This window comes from Cercospora beticola, chromosome 3 (genome assembly GCF_033473495.1).
Source record: "Cercospora beticola chromosome 3, complete sequence".
Classification (NCBI taxonomy): Eukaryota; Fungi; Ascomycota; class Dothideomycetes; order Mycosphaerellales; family Mycosphaerellaceae; genus Cercospora; species Cercospora beticola.
This window is the reverse complement of record NC_088937.1, coordinates 2,122,570-2,140,422: the sequence shown is the minus strand read 5'-3', so window position 1 is coordinate 2,140,422 and position 17,853 is coordinate 2,122,570. Positions and strand designations below refer to the sequence as shown.

The 17,853-nt window shown below is 51.6% G+C and overlaps 10 protein-coding genes across 10 annotated transcripts; 4 read left to right on the top strand and 6 right to left on the bottom strand.

The window, feature by feature from the left end:
• Nucleotides 1–898: 898 nt before the first annotated feature.
• On the bottom strand, nt 899–1,366 carry RHO25_004809 (uncharacterized protein; the record flags this gene model as incomplete). Its single annotated transcript, XM_023595718.1, has 1 exon — nt 899–1,366. The coding sequence occupies one exon, from the start codon at nt 1,364–1,366 to the stop codon at nt 899–901; it is 468 nt and encodes a 155-aa protein (XP_023457534.1).
• A 554-nt stretch (nt 1,367–1,920) lies between these two features.
• RHO25_004808 (uncharacterized protein) lies at nt 1,921–3,022 on the top strand (the record flags this gene model as incomplete). Its single annotated transcript, XM_065602597.1, has 2 exons — nt 1,921–2,032; nt 2,085–3,022. The coding sequence occupies 2 exons, from the start codon at nt 1,921–1,923 to the stop codon at nt 3,020–3,022; spliced, it is 1,050 nt and encodes a 349-aa protein (XP_065458669.1).
• Nucleotides 3,023–3,325: 303 nt separating this feature from the next.
• Nucleotides 3,326–4,396, top strand: RHO25_004807 (uncharacterized protein; the record flags this gene model as incomplete). Its single annotated transcript, XM_023595717.1, has 4 exons — nt 3,326–3,481; nt 3,535–3,658; nt 3,707–4,043; nt 4,102–4,396. 4 exons carry the CDS (start codon nt 3,326–3,328, stop codon nt 4,394–4,396), a joined length of 912 nt encoding a protein of 303 aa, XP_023457443.1.
• A 308-nt stretch (nt 4,397–4,704) lies between these two features.
• RHO25_004806 (uncharacterized protein) lies at nt 4,705–5,193 on the bottom strand (the record flags this gene model as incomplete). Its single annotated transcript, XM_023595715.2, has 1 exon — nt 4,705–5,193. One exon carries the CDS (start codon nt 5,191–5,193, stop codon nt 4,705–4,707), a length of 489 nt encoding a protein of 162 aa, XP_023457536.1.
• Nucleotides 5,194–5,529: 336 nt separating this feature from the next.
• RHO25_004805 (uncharacterized protein) lies at nt 5,530–6,612 on the top strand (the record flags this gene model as incomplete). The annotated part of the gene is made up of 3 exons (XM_023595714.1): nt 5,530–5,608; nt 5,659–5,943; nt 6,008–6,612. The coding sequence occupies 3 exons, from the start codon at nt 5,530–5,532 to the stop codon at nt 6,610–6,612; spliced, it is 969 nt and encodes a 322-aa protein (XP_023456520.1).
• An 897-nt stretch (nt 6,613–7,509) lies between these two features.
• RHO25_004804 (uncharacterized protein) lies at nt 7,510–8,634 on the bottom strand (the record flags this gene model as incomplete). The annotated part of the gene is made up of 4 exons (XM_023595713.1): nt 7,510–7,856; nt 7,905–8,374; nt 8,430–8,554; nt 8,611–8,634. The coding sequence occupies 4 exons, from the start codon at nt 8,632–8,634 to the stop codon at nt 7,510–7,512; spliced, it is 966 nt and encodes a 321-aa protein (XP_023456521.1).
• A 656-nt stretch (nt 8,635–9,290) lies between these two features.
• RHO25_004803 (uncharacterized protein) lies at nt 9,291–10,382 on the top strand (the record flags this gene model as incomplete). The annotated part of the gene is made up of 1 exon (XM_023595712.1): nt 9,291–10,382. One exon carries the CDS (start codon nt 9,291–9,293, stop codon nt 10,380–10,382), a length of 1,092 nt encoding a protein of 363 aa, XP_023457021.1.
• Nucleotides 10,383–10,473: 91 nt separating this feature from the next.
• On the bottom strand, nt 10,474–11,808 carry RHO25_004802 (uncharacterized protein; the record flags this gene model as incomplete). Its single annotated transcript, XM_023595711.2, has 3 exons — nt 10,474–11,047; nt 11,102–11,429; nt 11,493–11,808. 3 exons carry the CDS (start codon nt 11,806–11,808, stop codon nt 10,474–10,476), a joined length of 1,218 nt encoding a protein of 405 aa, XP_023456728.1.
• Nucleotides 11,809–12,785: 977 nt separating this feature from the next.
• On the bottom strand, nt 12,786–14,313 carry RHO25_004801 (uncharacterized protein; the record flags this gene model as incomplete). Its single annotated transcript, XM_023595710.1, has 2 exons — nt 12,786–13,690; nt 13,749–14,313. 2 exons carry the CDS (start codon nt 14,311–14,313, stop codon nt 12,786–12,788), a joined length of 1,470 nt encoding a protein of 489 aa, XP_023457022.1.
• Nucleotides 14,314–14,718: 405 nt separating this feature from the next.
• On the bottom strand, nt 14,719–17,277 carry RHO25_004800 (uncharacterized protein; the record flags this gene model as incomplete). The annotated part of the gene is made up of 1 exon (XM_023595709.2): nt 14,719–17,277. One exon carries the CDS (start codon nt 17,275–17,277, stop codon nt 14,719–14,721), a length of 2,559 nt encoding a protein of 852 aa, XP_023456516.1.
• Nucleotides 17,278–17,853: the final 576 nt, after the last annotated feature.

Sequence of the window (17,853 nt, the reverse complement as noted above, 5' to 3'; positions counted from 1 at the left end):
TCCGCCCACTATTTTCCTTCCGCAAATCCAAGACAGCTTTTTCTTACTGCAGTCACTTCCCTCCTGGCTCTTCTAAAACCTTGGCAACTGCCCGTTCGATTGTGCGGAAACGAAAGCGCCGCAGAAGGGTCGTTGGTTCGAGAGGACAGAAGCTTTCGATCGTTCCTCACTCACGGTCCCGTCACTGTTTACAGGGATCTAGACGTCAATGACAATGGTTAGCTGCTCGGCTCTCAATGAGTCGCGCGAATACAGGTCCGACGAGAACAGGATCGATCAGTGAGTCTAGTAGCAAATTGTCCGCATGAAAGCTTCAGAACGGCGAGTGAATTGCGATAGGCTTCATCATAGCATCAGAAAACGGATGATAAAGCTCAAGCTCAACGTACCTTGATCGTGACGAGAGACAGCAATGAGGAGTCTTGTGGTACAGGTGAGAGGAGAGGAGAAGAGTTATAGTTTTGCGGTGACCAAAAGGGGAAGTTGGTGAAACTTGGCACCGAGGTGCGGTCGGACGATTCAGTCAGCCACCAGTTGCGTCGCAGAATACGGACGTCATGAGTAGTATCACTATGCTGTGAAGAGGTTGAACCATTGCATAGCGGACTTGCTTGTCTTCTAGGGACAACGGCTTTTGAGCTTGATGCCAATTGAGGCACTCTAAATGGACATGAGGGCGGCTGCTTCTCGTTACATTTTCTGCCAATTTTTAACGCAACATGGCAGAAATGATGAGATTTGAACCAATCAATACTTTGGTCTACACTCTGCATCGTTTCTTCCAACTCGCAACGCCCCTAGAGACCCTTACATTCGACACAACTAAGCACGGCATCAGATGCCTCCTCAAATTGTCTCAAAACAAGCAACCAATTAACAATAGCCTCTTCGAAGTCTCTTACTTGGATGCGCTCGCCATTTTCACGAGAACGTCTTTGTCGCAGAACTCCACCACCTTAGCGACCTTGGACCCATCGTCGTTGAAATATAGGTACCAGGCTTGCTCGGCAGAGTACCAATCTGAGCCATCGACAGGATGTATTTCAGCGATGGACGTAAAGGTGGCCAGTCTGGCTTCAGTGTCGATGACCAAGTTGGAAAGGACGTTGTTCTTGAATTTGAGCACCTTGATGTCGTTGGCTACGGCTTCCTGATAGGTCTTGTTATCGAAGAAAAAATCCTTTGGAAGCTGGAAAGTCTGGTTTACAGACGCAGGTAGCATATGTCGAGTGCAATCTTCCATGACGTCGAAATTGATGATTGAGGCCTCGTTCTTTGTTGAGCTCTCTTCGAATCTGAAGAGGAATGATCGAGCTGTCTGTTCGATACGTTGCCTCAGGTCTGTGGTGGATTGAGTGGAATTCATGCTAGATGTAGACTTTGAAAGTTCTTTGGTCGAGCAATTGGTCCAGTAGAGCAGCTTATCATACTTTAACTTTCGATTTCCATGTCTCAATGGAATTCTAGGACTGATATATTGCATGTCATCACGACACATCGCCGACGTGATGTACAAATCGTTGTCATAACGTGATGTTGTAAGAGCAGTTGGTCCATCGTCAGTTCCATACCACGGACTTAGGAGGTATTGCTGCAGGGTCCAGACCTTATGCATGAGCGCTAACATGTGCTGATGGCTGATGGCTGATGCCTCGTCCCTGTCCCATTGGCGTGAATAGCGTGCTGACGTTCTATCCGGTTCTGGACTAGTCTTCTCAGTGTGGCTTGGATCCCTGGTCCAAGTGCATATGCTCCCTAACGTTACTTCCTGCCGTTCTGACGACCTTTCAAACTCGACTTTCTCCGGGACTAGCTACTGCACCTGCACCATGACACATTTACCAAATCCTCATCATCAAGCAGCCACGCGCCCACGCACACATCTGCACGCACCTCGTGTAGGCACGCCAAGAGATCGCGATGGCGTCTTCGAACTCTGGGCGCGATGAGAAGGCAGCCGGGATGGAAGAATCTCAAGCTCAGGCTAAGAAACGGAGGCAGTTGCAGAACAGGCTAAGCCAGAGGGCTCATCGTAAGTTTCTCGTCCAACTCCATGTGTTCAGCTCGACTCACAAGTCATCCAGGACAGCGGAAGAAGGCACAGGCTGCAAAGACGGATCTCCCAATGCGACCTTTCCAGGTCGATCGGTGGCGTCTTGATGAAATCGCCTATCTGGCCTCACAAGGAGCTCCGGCAGCACCGCAGGGCACGACTGTCGCTGATGATTGGACGCAACCAGAAAGCGACAGTGTAACATTGCAGCCTCCGCAGCCTCATCAGCACTATGAAAAGCCACTTACCTGCCCCGTTGACGGCCCACCAGTGACTCCGCCGGCAATTGTATTTCCCCTCTCCACCGATCACTTGATTCATCTCATTCAGTACAATGTCTTTCGCGCTTTCGTCTCGAACAAGCGTACCCTGAACACTTTCCTCACCGGCTGGAAAGATCCCCCACCTTCCCCAGTTACCTGCCCTCTTAGTGGTCCTTATGTGGACAACACTATGATCTATCCCTTGAACCCCAATACCCCACCGGCCCTCGTCCCGACTAGACTGCAACAACTCCAGCCTCATCATCTCTGGCTCAATCTACTACCTTTCCCGCAAATGCGTGATAATTTAATCATGCACGAAGGACTTTTCGATCATTGGGACATGTTGGGAGACCTGATCGGGGAGCTTCTGGTTATACCGCCGCTTCTCGAGCGGAAAGGTGGATCGCAATCCTCACGTGCAACTGGACATACGCCTGGAAGAAGTGCGTCCTCCGCCTCAGTGGAAGGTTCGGACGAAGTAACTTCAGGGCGTACTAGGCTCGTTGTGTGGGGAGAACCGCATGAGAGTATGAATTGGGAAGCAACACCGGCCTTCCTCACAAAGTGGGCGTGGGCTGTGAAAGGCTGTGGAGAACTGCTTGCAAGCAGCAACCGCTGGAGGCTCGAAAGAGGCGAGGAACCGATACGCTTTGTGGATGTTTCTGACGAATATATCGTAGAGGAAAGCTGGAATCTAGGCTGAGGCACTTTCAGTGCTCCCGATTTGTAACGATGGACTTTTAATTCCTTCAACCGTGACTGGCGCTTGCTTGGGAATAACTCATACATCGACAAACGCTGGAGGCGTCCGCTTGTGGTAGGCGGGCCGTCATAACATTGTCCGGGGAACGGAATCTCTTTTCGACCGGTATTCCATATTGCTTAGTATATCACGCACAAGCTAAGCCAGAAGCAGACAAAACGTCACCAAGCTGTTGCAACAAGAAGTAAGTGCAATGTCCGCGATTGCTAAGCATACGAGTGTTTGGCGACCTGAAGAGGATATATGAGCTACCCTGCCACGCTCAATACTGACATCCTCGAAACCGAACACACAAGCACAGCGAACTCAGAGAAGATGGCACAGACCAAGTTACCGACAGCCAGATTGGGCAAAAATGGACCGCAAGTCACCCGCTTGGGTTATGGCGCGATGGGCCTAGTGTGTAAAATTTGAAAGACGGGAGGACCAAACAATGCTAACTTTATCTGCAGAGTGCCATGTACGGAGCTCTCAAGCCGGATGCTGAACGATTGAAAGTTCTTGATACTGTGTATCGAGAGGGAGACCTGTTCTGGGACACAGCAGATATTTATGGTGACAGTGAAGAACTGATAGGTCAGTATACAGCGTTTCTAGATAAGACAAATGCTTACAATCTCACAGGCAAATGGTTCAAGCAGAACCCTGGGAAGCGTGAGGAAGTCTTTCTCGCTACGAAATTCGCCCTATCGGTCGATGCGGCCGGAAATTTCATTACTCGCTCCGATCCAGAGTATATCCGTGAAGCATGCGAGAAGTCGTTGAAGCGCCTCAATGTGGATTACATTGATCTTTACTATTGCCATCGCCTCGATCAAAAGACTCCCATCGAGAATACCGTAGAATCGTTGAAGCAGCTCAAGCAAGAGAGAAAGATCAAGTACATCGGACTCTCTGAGTGCAGTTCCGAGTCTCTTCGACGTGCTTGCAAGGTTGAGCACATCGATGCGGTACAAATCGAGTAGGTGTACTGCAAAGTTCCAGTCCAGTTCGATGCACAACTGATCTCGTACTCTCAGATATTCACCATTCAGTCTTGACATCGAGTCTGAACAAATCGGCTTGCTGAAGACTGCTCGCGAGCTCGGCGTTGCAATTGTCGCGTACTCACCTCTTGGCCGTGGCATGCTCACAGGACAGATCCGCAACCCAGATGATCTGGCTGTAGATGACATGCGCAAGTATGCTCCGCGTTTCTCTCCTGAGAACTTCCCTCATAATCTCAAGCTTGTCGACTGTCTCTCTGAAATTGCAAAGACAAAAGGCTGCACCGCGAGCCAACTCACTCTCGCCTGGATTCTGGCGCAAGGATAAGACTTTTTCCCTATCCCAGGCACAACTTCCGTTCAGAGGATTGGAGAGAATGTGGGAGCTTTGAAGATCAGATTGAGCGAGGAAGAGGAGAGGGAAATCAGGAAAGCGTGTCAGGAGGCTGAGCCAGCTGGCGGAAGATATCCTGAGGAATATGCAAGCACTCTCTATGCTAACACTCCCCCACTTTAGGAAATTCGTGATTTATTGAAGAAGCTTCAGGTTGCTCATTGTGGTGAATGCAGGGATGAGAGATACATGAGAAATGTGCCAGCATAGATGCATGCGTAATGAGGGCTGGCTCCTCTGCGTCAGTCCAACTTCCTTGCTTCCAAGTAACGTCCGAACCACTCAGGCTTCCATCCAAGCGTGAAAACCCTCCAGACCATGAAAGGCACGATCTGTCCAGCTATACCCAGCAACGCATTCTTTGACATTCCTCCTTCCATCGCGTAGGCCTGCCATGCCAGTAGTGGAACGAACAAGACCTCAAAGCCAAGGACCGCGCGATAGAGTGGCTGGCGAGATTCGATTGCGAGCTTGGTATTGGGAAAATGAAGGCCCACAATAGCCCCGACGAATGCGATAGTGGCGCCATATTGCTGAGCGGCTTGTATTGCTGCTGTTGTGACTTGAGAGGCAGCTGCACCCATCGTTTGGGCCAGGAAATGCCGAGGGAGAAAGATGTAGTAGGCACCCATGCCGACTGTGAGGGCGGACTCAACTGCGAGTGCAACACGAATGACGTTGCCAGTAGCAGCCGGGTCGACGCCTTGTTGTGAAATTGTGGTGGAAGGCATGTTTCTGGTGATTGGGGGTTGGTCGAGAAGGAATGTTCAGCCAGGAGTTTTCGAAGTATACGAGGAACTGCAATGAAGATAAGATTTTAGCTTTGCCATCTTGACTTTATGTATTGTATCGTGTTAGAATCTGTTGTCCCGGGCGTGAAGGGTGAGCTTGTTGCTGACTACACACATCCCTGCCATAACGTTATGACTAACCCAAAAAGGTCAAGCGCGCTGGCCATGTTGCCAGGCCCAAATTTAGACGTCAGCTGTCCGACTGCTCGTCGTCACTCCCATCATACACGAGTTGATTCCGTTTTGGCTTGCCGATTGAGCACAGCGCATCTCGTTATGGCGTCCAAGGAGGTATCTCTTCCACCCGGACCAGAACGTCAGCGAGTCCTAAATGTCCTCGCTCAGCGGAGATACCGTAAAGAGCCCCAGTTACGATACTTGCCAACTGGTACTCACTCTGCATAGGGCAACGGAAGCGAGAACGGCTGCAGTCTCTGGAGAAAAGACTCCGGGCTAGTGGCACGGATGCGACACGCGAGCAGCAGCAACTTCAGGCTCCAGAAGTGCCTCCGCTTCCTGGTTCATGCATGGCTAGCGAGCCAAGCGACCGTCTTTATGATCGACATCAAGGAGCCGAAACCACGATTTTGTATGCTCAGTGCATGGACCAAGCACCCTATGAGAGGTTATGCACGACGTTTGAAGAGCCGGCTGGGGTCCAGATTGGAGTCGAAACTTTTCAATATTGTGGTATGCCAGAAGGGAATCGTCGTTGCAATCCAGATGAGTGTTTATTTGCTGATTCGTTGGGCAGATGATGCTGTTCAAAGTTTGACGTCAATTTCCGACGCTCAGTTGTCAGCAGAACTCCAACATCTCGAATCTTCACAGTTTACGTTCCCATCTGATCGTGTCATTGATATCCCAACGCTCAAGACAATGGAGGCCTCACTTCGCATCGCAAGCATGCTTGGTATCATGGATGAAGTGTTAGACCTCACTGCGAATCGAGTTTTCGATTTGTCCAGAATCCCAGTCAACCCTGGAGATATTCCTGAAAACTTGCGCCCTACGCAAGCACAACTCCTCATACCGCATTGCCCAGTTCTTGACGTTTTACCTTTTCCATCCCTGAGGACGAAACTCGTGTGTCTCTTCAGTCAGCCTGACGAGCTAAGACCACCAATCGCTAGGGGTCCCATGGCCATTATGCGACTGATGCATGATCTTGATGATGAGTCGGAAGGCATTCGCATTGCTTTGGATGGCAACGGGCTTGGCTACGATGCCCGGAGCTGGGAAGTCGGACAGACCATATTCAAGGACTGGTGGTGGGCATTGGATTCTGAAATCGTCTCGAACTCAAACCGATTGAGGGAGCTCCGAGGCGCACCCAAACTGCAATTGCCAGTTTCGTGACATGGGAGCATCTTTGAAATGCAACTTTGAAAAAAAAAAAAGGTAAATATCTCCAATCTCTCTGCTCCTCATGCTTCACAAGTAGTATTCGTTGGAACATGTCACACAGTAGTAAGACGGGAATTCAACTCACCTGATTGTTGCTGACTCGCGCGCAGTCGTTAAAGCACAGCAGACCCTGGCATACTGCATGACCTGCGCGCTGACTTCTCCGAATGCTCCAGCAGATCGTGTGCAGCATGTCATCGGTACTGAGCCAAGTATCCGTCCAGCATGCGTCGACAAGGTTGACTAGGGTCAGCGCCAATCAAAGATTTCGTCTCGACCGAAGGCTGCGGCAACGCCCACATTATCACCCACGTTACCGATCGATTCCGCGCTGAACAACCGCTGTACTCACTTCGTCCCACCTGCTGGAGAATACAAAGCTGGCAGCTTCCTCGCGAGGTGGCGCTGGCGAGAGCAGCGCATGACACTGTCTAGGCTCGATATTCTTGTTGTCAAGGGCTCTCGAAGCGCGTCGGAAACCGTTTTGAGAAGAGTCGGATATTGTGGAACTGCGTGATTCACTCAACAACAAGCTCGATCGATCCGAGAAGAAGATAGACTACCAAGAGTGGGGCAACGCGACTTCATTCTCCACTCGAGCTATGGAGGACGTCTATCCTCCCAGTGGATTGTGAGGCGGTTGATCCAGACAGTCACTGAGGATGAAGAGAGTGGAACTCAGCCGACGATTCCGCAAGGGCTTGGTCGCATGCCTGGCGTAAATTTGGATAACGATTCCAAGCTTCCGCAGAAGACTCAGAAATCAGCACCTTTGCAAGATCGTGGCTTATGCCCAAAGATTCTGCCACGCACGTCTCGATCATATACACAACAATGACTGTGGATGAACTAGCTGCTCTCGGCGCCACGAACAACAAGCTTGTGCTTCTCGTCAACACCGAGCCACATCAAGTCGGGCCGGGAGTAATGGCCGGAGGCGTCTGCGAAAGTTTTCGTCTTCGTGATCAGACTCAGATCCAGGTCTGCAATTATGAGCTTCTCATTCGGATTATCAGTAGCGCTCAAGATGCGCCCATCTGGTCCGATAACACAAGAGCTTCCTTGAATTGGATTTCCCATAATCGGAGAACCTGCGGTCCCCATTGCTGATATGCCGGTCTCACTGAGAACGGTAGTGCAATGTAGGACGAACGCCTGCGATTCGATGGCAAAGGCTTGAGAGGACGTGCGACATCCTGTACACAGGTCAGCCCTCATTCCTCCCCGGCGCGATCAGCACAGACCTTCGATGGACATGGAGTAGAAACCTGGACTACCCTCGACGAAACCATCGAGCGGCGGCCATGCTCCGACGTGAATCTGTTCATTCTGCGAGAACGTGTAAAACTTCAGAAGCGGCTGTATGTGCTCCCAGCAAGACAGTCCTCCGACTCTGCCGACTTCTGGAATATCAACCACCTTACTGAGGCAGCTCTGAGCGCCAGTAGCATCGCCAAATATGGTCCGTTCCATATGCGTGGGCTTCATCTTGCGTCGGGTCATTTTGATCTCGCCAGTCTCGGCGATCAAGGCTTGAGCGATGTAGACAGATTCGCCGTCTCGCTCTGAGAAGCCCAAGGAAACGTTGATCTGGTTTTCGGCAGCGGCGGCACAAATTCGCTTCATCTCTGCGCTGTCCACTTTCAGGGAGTTCTGGACATACTTGGTCCCAAGATCGAAGTCGACAGGACGAGACCAGATCCAAGCGGGATATCTGTTCTTCGTGTCAGACAAGAATCTCTGGTCTTGCGGGCATTATGGAAAGATACCCAGGTATCCAGCACTCTGGAAATGCCACGAGCTTCGCCCCAGTTTCAGCGGCCTCTTTAATGATAGTGATCGTCTTTTGCACTGTGCCTTCCAGATCAAGCCACACAGGCTCATGTTGCGTGACCTAAATAGTTATTTCAGCGGACGCAATATGCAGCATGTCTGGAACATAGATATTACCGCAACGCGAACAGTCGAGGCCATTGTTAATAAGTCTGAATGCTTGGAATTTGAATTACTGCCAGTCCGGCGGCTTTCTTGTCAAGCCAGGTTGCGAGCACGTATTCCAATGCTCGCCCACTCAAGGTGATCGTAATCTTGTCAACAAGAATTCTCCTAGCAAGAAGATATGCATGTTATCAGAGAGCTGGCGGGGCAATTCCGTGATGAGCGGGGCATAACCCTAAACCGGGGTTGTCTTCAGGTCTAGAAAGGGCGCCTCCTTCCCCCACTTCATCTCTGTCGTATCTCTGCGACCCTGCATTTGGCTTTCCCAGACCACACTAACCTGCAATCAGCCCAAAAGTGGCTTTTGCCGGGTTGAAACAGAGCGGTAAAGGTGATAAGGCAGCTGACCAGATAGTCCTCCGATCGAGATGGGGCCTCCTGGATGCTTGCGATCGCCCTTCTCCGCTTTGCAGTCTTGTTGTCCAAGATGAAGCACGCGGAATAGCAGCCTAACTTTACGTTAGAGTTCGGTTCGTGTCTGGGAGCACAGCAGCAAAGTCGGAAACCCTTCCGCTGGCTTGAGCAAATCAGAGCTCGGAAAATGATAAGTATGCCTGAGCTGCTGGATAGCTCTCTGCTGGAGAGCAGTCTGTGTCAACGAAGAAGTCATTGCAATTGCAAGCACAGCCAAAATGGCCGAAACAAGAGTGTTGGAACATGCGATCCCACCGCACCTCCGGACCGAGCGCACGATACCGGCTAAGACACCTGAGAACTTCATGCCACCGTTTCCGGCGTACACATGTCGTTTCCCGGAGACGGCAAAAGATCTTGTCATGGCCATTTTTGGCGTGCAGCATGAAGGCAATGTAAAACCGCAAGGACCGGATTATCAGAAGCTGGTCTCGTTTGTGGAGAAAGGAACAGAGCAATCCAAGCCAAAGTATTGGGAAGCAGCATCTGTAATCGACAATCGTGGATTCAGCAATGAAGTTGTGATTCCATACTGGGAGAAGAAGGCCGATTTCGAGCAATGGAAAGACGACAGCGGATTCGACGACTGGTGGGCTAGCCTCAAAGCAGAGGCCGAGCGAGGCTGGTTCGTCGAGGTCTTCTTGCCAACTCTGGATCGTTTTGAGACTGTATTCTCTGACAACGTCGTGCCCGAAGGCGCTGCGTTCATGCGCTCTTCTGTGTCCGGAGAGATGCAGCAGCACGTCTATTGGGGCTCCATGCGAGACAGGTTGGCGGTGGCGCAGACAGATCAACTCAATGGCGAACGAGCCTTCCCAAAGTCAGCGACCGAACGAGCTGAGAAGGAAGAGACAAAGGGCAAGCGTGTTGGTGTCTCGGGCCGACAGAACCTCGCGATTATCCGCAGTGGACAAGATTGGTCCAACACCACACCACACGAACGTAAACTTTACCTCGATACAATGCATCCCGTCTTGACGAAAGGCATGATGTTTTTGAGAGACGAAGGCGAAGAAGTCGGCTGTATCAGCAATCGTTTCATGGATTGTATGCATAAGACAGAACCTGGGAAAATCACAGAGCGGACTTTCGGACTCGCATATTTCGATGAACTTTCCAACCTGGAAAAGTGGAGCAAACAACACAAGACTCATTTGGACATCTTTGGTCGCTTTCTCCAGTACGCAAAGGAGCTGGAGAACAATGTCTCATTACGATTGTTTCACGAAGTCATGGTCGTGAAGCCTGAGCAACAATTCTTCGAGTACATAGGGTGCCACGACACAACTGGTATGCTGGCCTCCTTGTGACGCAGACGAATGTTATTCGCGACGAATCGGCGTTCCAACTATACTGCTTAGCATAGGCTGTTGAAGCTCGAAGGACTTCAGAAAGACGTATCTAAGGCTGGCCGGACCAGACTTCATCCGCTATGCTCCTCACAAGCTGCAGCTTCTTCTTCATATCCTCGCGTTGCAATGAGTTGCCTTCCGCATGCGAAGCGAATCCACATTGTGGAGAGACTGACAATTGGTTCAATGCCTGCTCTCGTGTTTGAACAGATCCTTCCGCAACGAAATCGGCAGCCTTGTATACTCTTTCAACCATATCCTTCTGATTCTCCAACTCCGGAAACTTGGAAGTAATCACACCAAGCACAACATTCTTATGCTTAGGCAAATACTTCAATGGCTCGAACCCACCAGCCCGCTCAGTGTCGTATTCGAGGTAGTAAGTCGACACATTGAGGTCATTAAAGAGCTTCGTGGCAATTCGGTCGTACGCTCCTTCGGAGAAGTGCTTGCTTCCCATGTAATTTCCTCTGCACAAGTGAATGCCCATGTGGAAATCTTCTGGAACTTTCAAGCACTCGTTGTAGAATTTGATGTATGCATCCAGTTGTTCGTCGGCAGTTTGAAAATTCTCTTTGTCGTTCTTCCAGCCTTCGAGCATGGCTTCGGAGCAGAAGTAAGCCCTGTGAGTGATTAGTAATGGCTCGAGACATTACTTCGTTGCCCGAAAGACTTACAGATTCGGGTCATCGACCTGAGCATTGCGAAGTCCTGCATCGTAGAGTATTTTGAGTTCGACTTGGTACGCTTTGGCAAGGTCCGCGAAATATTCGTCGTCGCTTGCGTATACGCCTGGCAGATAGGCCTTGTTCGGGCCATATCTAAAGTGGTACCACGAAGGACTCGTTATGGTGAGCTTGATCTTCGACCATTGGTCCTCTGGCAAAACGCTCTTTAGGTACTCAAGTTCTGGAAGAAAAGTCGACTTTCCGGTGTGAGAAAGTTTGCCTGCGGCGACAGTGACTTGGTTTGGGATCGTCTTTGCGTGCATGAAGGACTTCACATCTGGGAAGAAGTCAGCTCCATGCTTTGTACATGTCTAGAATAACGGAAACGGGAGACGCTTACCTGGCGCATAGGCTCGAAAGATGGACTGATCATATCCTCCCTCACGAAGATTGATCTCCTCCATGCCATTCAAAGTCTCCATGAAAGTACCCCAGAACTGATGGCGACTGTACTCGCCATTGGTGATCGAGTGGATCCCACATTCTTGCTGAAGGTTAACAATATCTTTGATAGCCTGTTGCTCGATCGGAACGAGCTCCTCTGGCTTGGCGGAGCCATCAGCAACAGCATATCGCTTCTTGACAAGTTCGTCTGGCCTGAGCAGAGACCCAATGTGCTCTGCTCGGAATGGAGGGTTTCTTGGCGGGGCGGACATGACTTTTGAAGTGCAAGGCAGACTAATGCAGAGAATAGGTGACCTTGATGGAAGTCAAAGATATAATAGAAGATCAAGTAAGCCTGCTAGACGATGAAGAGATTGTTTCAGACACCCCGCAGCTCGCAGTCTTGCCTTCTCGGCTGACCAAAAGTGAAGTGGATGCCCGATGTTGGTCTACTGTTACGCGTGGTGGGGCTTTGGCCCCACTTTGCCGTTTTGGCTGATTCGCGTGGATCATCAATGGGATAAAATGTTCACCTGGAGGCTTGATTTTTGATGACTACGTTGAATCTGATGATCAGCAGCTCCACGGATCTGGCGAAGCACGTACTGATAAATATTCATTTGTATTTGTGCAAGCCGGATCAATTTTCTGGTGCAAATCCGGTCTCTGTGTGTTCTACTCAGGTCAGTGACAGAGCAATGATGGCCCTGCCTCCTATGCAGATCGATCGGATCATTGGACATGCTGGCGAATCAGTCGCAAAGATTCGGAGAGCTACGAGCCCTAGCGGATGGTGATGGACGACATGAGTGGCTTCGCAGCAGCAGTCATTCAGACTTACTTCCGACCTTGGCATGAAATCGTGCGAAGTCGGAGATAAATGCGAGAGACCTCAGGCGCCAGCATGGGTATATTGAGAGAGGTAGCCAAAGCTATAGGTAGTTTCATCGTCTCCACGCCGTCTAACATAAGTCAGTCAGGCCATCTGAGTAAGTTGCTGCGTGAGTCGTAGGAGCATCGTGCTTGTAATCATTTGATTCTGTGGCACCTTCGTGCGCTCCGTGCTCCCTTGCTGGACAGCATGGACAGGTCGTACAATCGCAAGCACCAATTATACCATCGCACAGATAATCTCCCGTCATGGAACCAGTCCCGGCTCGAACCAGGTCACCAGTTCTCCAAGCGTTCAGCGGAATACAACAAGTCGTAGAAAGTATCCAGCTGTAAAGTGCAAACAGCTTCAACGTCTTCACGGCGGCCGATCATAGGGTCCAGGGCGATAGGACGAGCCTTTCCTACGAGTACGGACAGGAGCACGTCCATCCTCATACCCAGAGGCCGACCCATTGCCACTCTTTCCGAACATCCCTCCAGTCTCAACGATCCACCGACTATCGTTGGGATCATATTGATTCGGATGCAAGTACACGCACCTGACGTGCCGACAGTCCAAGCCGAATCCACATATCTTGCGCACACATTTGCGGCCTACCGAGAGACAGTTCTGACATTGCGGCTCGGCGTCGCATTTGTTGTTGTGTTTGTAGCAGTGGACGCACACGCAGCGACGATGGGCGACTGCACGGCGGAACTCTTCCTCGGTCATGTCCTCTGAGTATGGGCGTTTCTTGGGTGGGCCGGGGGAAATTTCTGGGCTTGAAACCTCTTGTTTTCTGTTTGATCGACGATCTCGGGAATTTCGCCTGCGGGGCCTAGATTCGAAGGCCAGGCGGGATGAAGTGTCGATTGAAGGTGCACGTGGACTGGAAGATGTCTTCGTCGAGCCATGCACAGGCGACTCCGGTGTCGGGCGATGTATCTGCTGTTCGCGTAGCTCATGCCCTCTCGAAGATGTCCGAGGCCCCGCCGGCTGTCGGACCATGTAGTACATTGAGCTCGAAAGAATGGGAGGGCTCGCAGGAGCATTCGCAACCACAGTCGTTGCTTCAACTGTCGGGGTCACGCCCTCCATCGGCGACGACGTGGTATCAATTCGTATCAACGGTGGATTCCACTCACACGCTGTGAGCTCCTTCCAGCGTTTTCCCGACAATCCCGAACGCTGCTTTTCCAAACGCTTAAGCATCTCTGGTATTGGTACAGCATGATCCCTCGCGTTCTTGAGATCTGTGATCTCAAAGTAACCCTTGTCCCCTATTACAATGTCTCATTAGCGAAGGTCCGTCATAGCATTATCAGATTGACACCTTACCCTTTTCAAGCAATTTTTCGAATTCTGCAAATTCTCCCATTGGATATCGGATTTCCTGCGTGCACTCCGCTTCTTGCTCATTCGTCTCGATAGTCCCACTCGTGTCATAGTCGCCGTGTTGCTGTCCCTTCAGTGTTTCCGCATGCTTCACGGTGGACTTGAGCTGTTGAAGCTCAAGTTCCTTTCCTTCGAGCTGCTCCTTGAGCTTAGTCCACTTCGCAGCAATGCTCTTGAGCTCACTTTCGCTGTGCCCACATAGTTTCTGCAGCTCCGCATTCGACTTCTTACACTCGTCAAGGTCTGCCTGCTTCTCGCGAGTTACTTGTCGTTCTGTATCGAGTTGTGCGCGCAGTGCGGCACATTGCCCTTTCGTTTCTGACAATTCTGCCTCAACCTGAACTGCGCGTCGCGCTGTGTTTTCGCTCGCTTCCAGCCTGTCGCTCAAGCCTTGGATAGTTGCGTTCAGCTTTGTGCGTTCCGAGTCGCTCTCTGCAAGTCGGGACTGAAGATCCTGGATCTGTTGTGCCACACCGAGCAAAGGCTCGCCTAAACCTGAGAAGTTCATCTCCTGGCATGTGCGACTCTAGTCCTCGCCCATGTCGGAGCGTGTCCTGGAGCAGGTTTTACGTAGGATTAGTAAAAGCTGAACGGTCGCCCAAAGTGAGGATGAAGTGAATGTTTGGCCAGCGCAAGGAAGCGACCAGAAGCCACGGTCTGTCGCGGCGCGGTACTGTACCTGTGGACGAATCTGCGTTACTACTGTCGGCAACTGCGTGACGCGTTTGTTGCCGCTGAATGTCGGCATGCATGCAGCTGTCCGCTGTTGTCAGAATTTATACAACCTCCACACCCGGCCGTTGCCAACAGCAACCAAAAGTACCCGCTCCGCTCCGCTCGTCTTCTGCTAGGGGCCTGAGGATAAGAATGCTGTTGATTGGGGTATTAACAAATATTTACAGATAGCACACCTTCATTCGTCTTCTTGCATGCGATAGATCTTCCATCCCGCAGTGGCAAGTACTCTGGGCACGCACTCCACCATGACTCGGTCGACATCTTTCCAATCCTGTGTCAAATCTCTCCATGGTACCAAGAAGGGAGTCGTCCGTTTCCCACTCGATCGAGGGCCCATCCTCCATTGCCGCTGCAATCTCTCGGCATTGAATCGCTCGTGTTCCATCTCGCTCAGCATATCCAGCTCTTCGACAGTAAATTCTGGAACGTGCACAAGCGGCTCTTTCCGGTCCTGGTCGAGCATGAAACAATTGACAGCACGGAGTTTGCGCGGGATGTCATCTGCTTGCGATCGCGTTGACTCTTTGAGTTCAGGAGCAAGTTCGTCCCAGTCATACATGCTGGGGTCGGATTCAAGCTCTGCCTTCTCAGTCGGCGTCCTTGCCATCTCGACTCTCTTCTTCTTATATGCCACAAAGAGCCCCTGGGCCAAGCGTTCACGCAGCTGGGGTGGGAGTTTGGGCGACCGCAGAAATGACATGAAGATTCTCCCATCGACATGCAGCTGTATCTGCTCTTCCGGAGGTAGAGCAGATACATCGAACTTCGTCTTATGCGAAAGACGACTTGTGCTGAGGATCTTGTCAAGTGATCGCAGGCCATGCTTGAACGAAGGAACAAGCAGAAGAGCATGCAACACTGCATCGTCAATCTTGATCTTCCCATCCCTTTCCAGGTGAGGGAATTTCTGCTTCAGCATTTGCCGCAGCATCAGCGCTCTACGTATTGGGAACATCTTATCGAATTGACCGGTTTGGTTCGGTCCAAGAATTCGCACAACGCCATGCACGCTGTCAAGAAGCTGAGATTCGTCGACCGTACGTCTCTCGCCGCTTTCTGCTACTGTTGGTGTTGGTGTGCCATCCATTTGAAAGCTCGATGGCTGCTGGTTGACCAAGAAAAAAAGAAGCGGGTGGCCCAAGGAACGAACATGACCACGATCTGTGAAATGCCCGTCTCGCATCATCACCAGGAAGTTATTGAGCAGCTCATTTCGAGGCTCAAGGATAGATTCGAAGTTCTCGAAGCAAACAACTGTCAGAAGGCCGCTGGCGGTGTTGTCTCTGATTGTGTGGCAGAGTGCGATTAGATCTTCGAGCCGGAGCAGACGTCCATTGAACGTGAGCTGCTTCACATTCGCGTTCTGCGAGAAGTGCTTTGCGAGGTTCGCTGCGACAAATTTCTTGCCAGATCCCGGAGGGCCGAGGATGCCAATTGAAGTTGGCTGAGATGTCTCGAAACTTAGACGCTCCTGCACTGCGTCTACGACTGCTCGCAAGCTTTCCTGCTCAGATCTTTCGACGCTGAGCAGGTCGCCAAAGCGTTGTGCAGGGCATCGCGCCAATGTCTTTTCGGGACCCAATGTGACAATCTGTCGCGCCACCTCGGCTGGGTCTCCGGTCACTGCATCAAAGATTCTCCAGCTGTCGCCAGAACTGATGCGTCCCGAAGGAATGCTCACTGTAGAGAATTTCTTCTCTGCCGCGAGCTGCTCGATGATCTGCTTGATCGGATAATTTGGAACGACGTCCTCTGTTGTTACCACAAAGCCATTTGAATCCATGGCTTTCGATGCAGAAATGCCCAGTTTGATGCCCCTGTCGGTGTTCGGCGGCGATGATTCTGCGAAGCCCAGCGCAAAGCCGGCGATAAAGGCTGAAGAAAGCTCCGTCATATGGCCCTTCCCAGCGCTGTGCAGTACCTCCACGTTACGCGTATCAAAGTATAACTTAGGGTCTGTCGCGTCGCGCCCTCGGTGGTGAATAATGCCTTGGTTTCCGAAACGCACGATGAGATTTGGGCAGGTAACGAGCGTGTCCAGTCGCCCGTTGGAGCCCAGATTTCGCACAAAATCTTCAGTCGTCTGTTCCCAAGACAGAGAGCGACTCAATGATATGCCTTCCGCGCGAAGATCGTCTGCGTCAATGATGACAGCCAAATGGTCCGGATCAGGTACGCCGTCTCTCGTGCGCGGTCCGTCTCGAATAATGTCCCAGAGTGGTCCAGTAGCTAACGGCCTTGTCATATGATGAATGATGTATCGAGGTCGTACACGCTGCAGAAAGTCCAATGCCGGCTCGACGTCTTGCAAGGCCTCTCCCGAGCCGGAAATTATTACAGTACTGCCGGTTGCCGCGGTCGCGTGCTCGATTGAAGGCTGATGCCAGACGGGCGACCTCCCGATTTTTCGCTTCCTGGCGACGCGAAGGGCAGTGCCTGAAGATTCAGTGTACTCCAAGTCCACTATCGAGGAGGCATTGTGCTTAAGGCTGTGGGAGTTGGGTCCCATGAGCTGCGGGCCTAGCACCTCGAAGCCCCAATTTGGCTGGGCGGCGGTGAGGAGCTGCGCCACGAGATCAGCTGCGCCCGTCCGAATGACGAGCTGCGAGGCGTCGGCAGTCTCATCCTCTATGCTCAGATGCGCCAGTCCGTTGGTCGAGGCCATGGGATAGACCAAATAGTCGTAGGAGACTGCGCCTGCCACCAGTAGCACGCGCGGGCTACGAGAGCTCATCGCAGAGGCGCGTGGACGTCTTTATGCTTTGCCAAGACAGGTCGGGTCTGCGCATCGTCTTGTTTGAGATGGGCGTGGCGAGCTGACCAAAGACGCGATGGAAGCCGTGCAGCGCGTTCTCAGCGCGCAGGAAGAGGCTGTGGAGGTGTTGTTCACTGATGATGTTTCCCCGGGCGCTTCTGCACGAGTGGGCGGCAACGCGTCGCTCTTCTGCGATGCTGGGCTGGGGAGATAAAAGCACAGCCACGAGAGGTGTGGTGTCGGCCGAGCCGCTGACGAGGGATTTGACGGCGATCCGCCATTCGATCGGCGCATTCGAAATGATTTTCCCTTCAACATTAACTCGCTTCGGACGAGGCTTTTGTTAGGCGTGCGGGTTGCTGGGTGACACAGAGGCCATTTAAACGTCTGCTCAGACGCCCTCACCGACAAAGCGCCCGCCGTGCCATGGTTGTAGTCTGATCTTTGCTGCATGCATGAGACCGTCTAGCCCCGCCAAGAGCTTCTTACAGCACATCATGCATGCAGAAAGTCGTCGATGCTCATAATCGTCAAGCTGAACTCTGACCGGTCTCA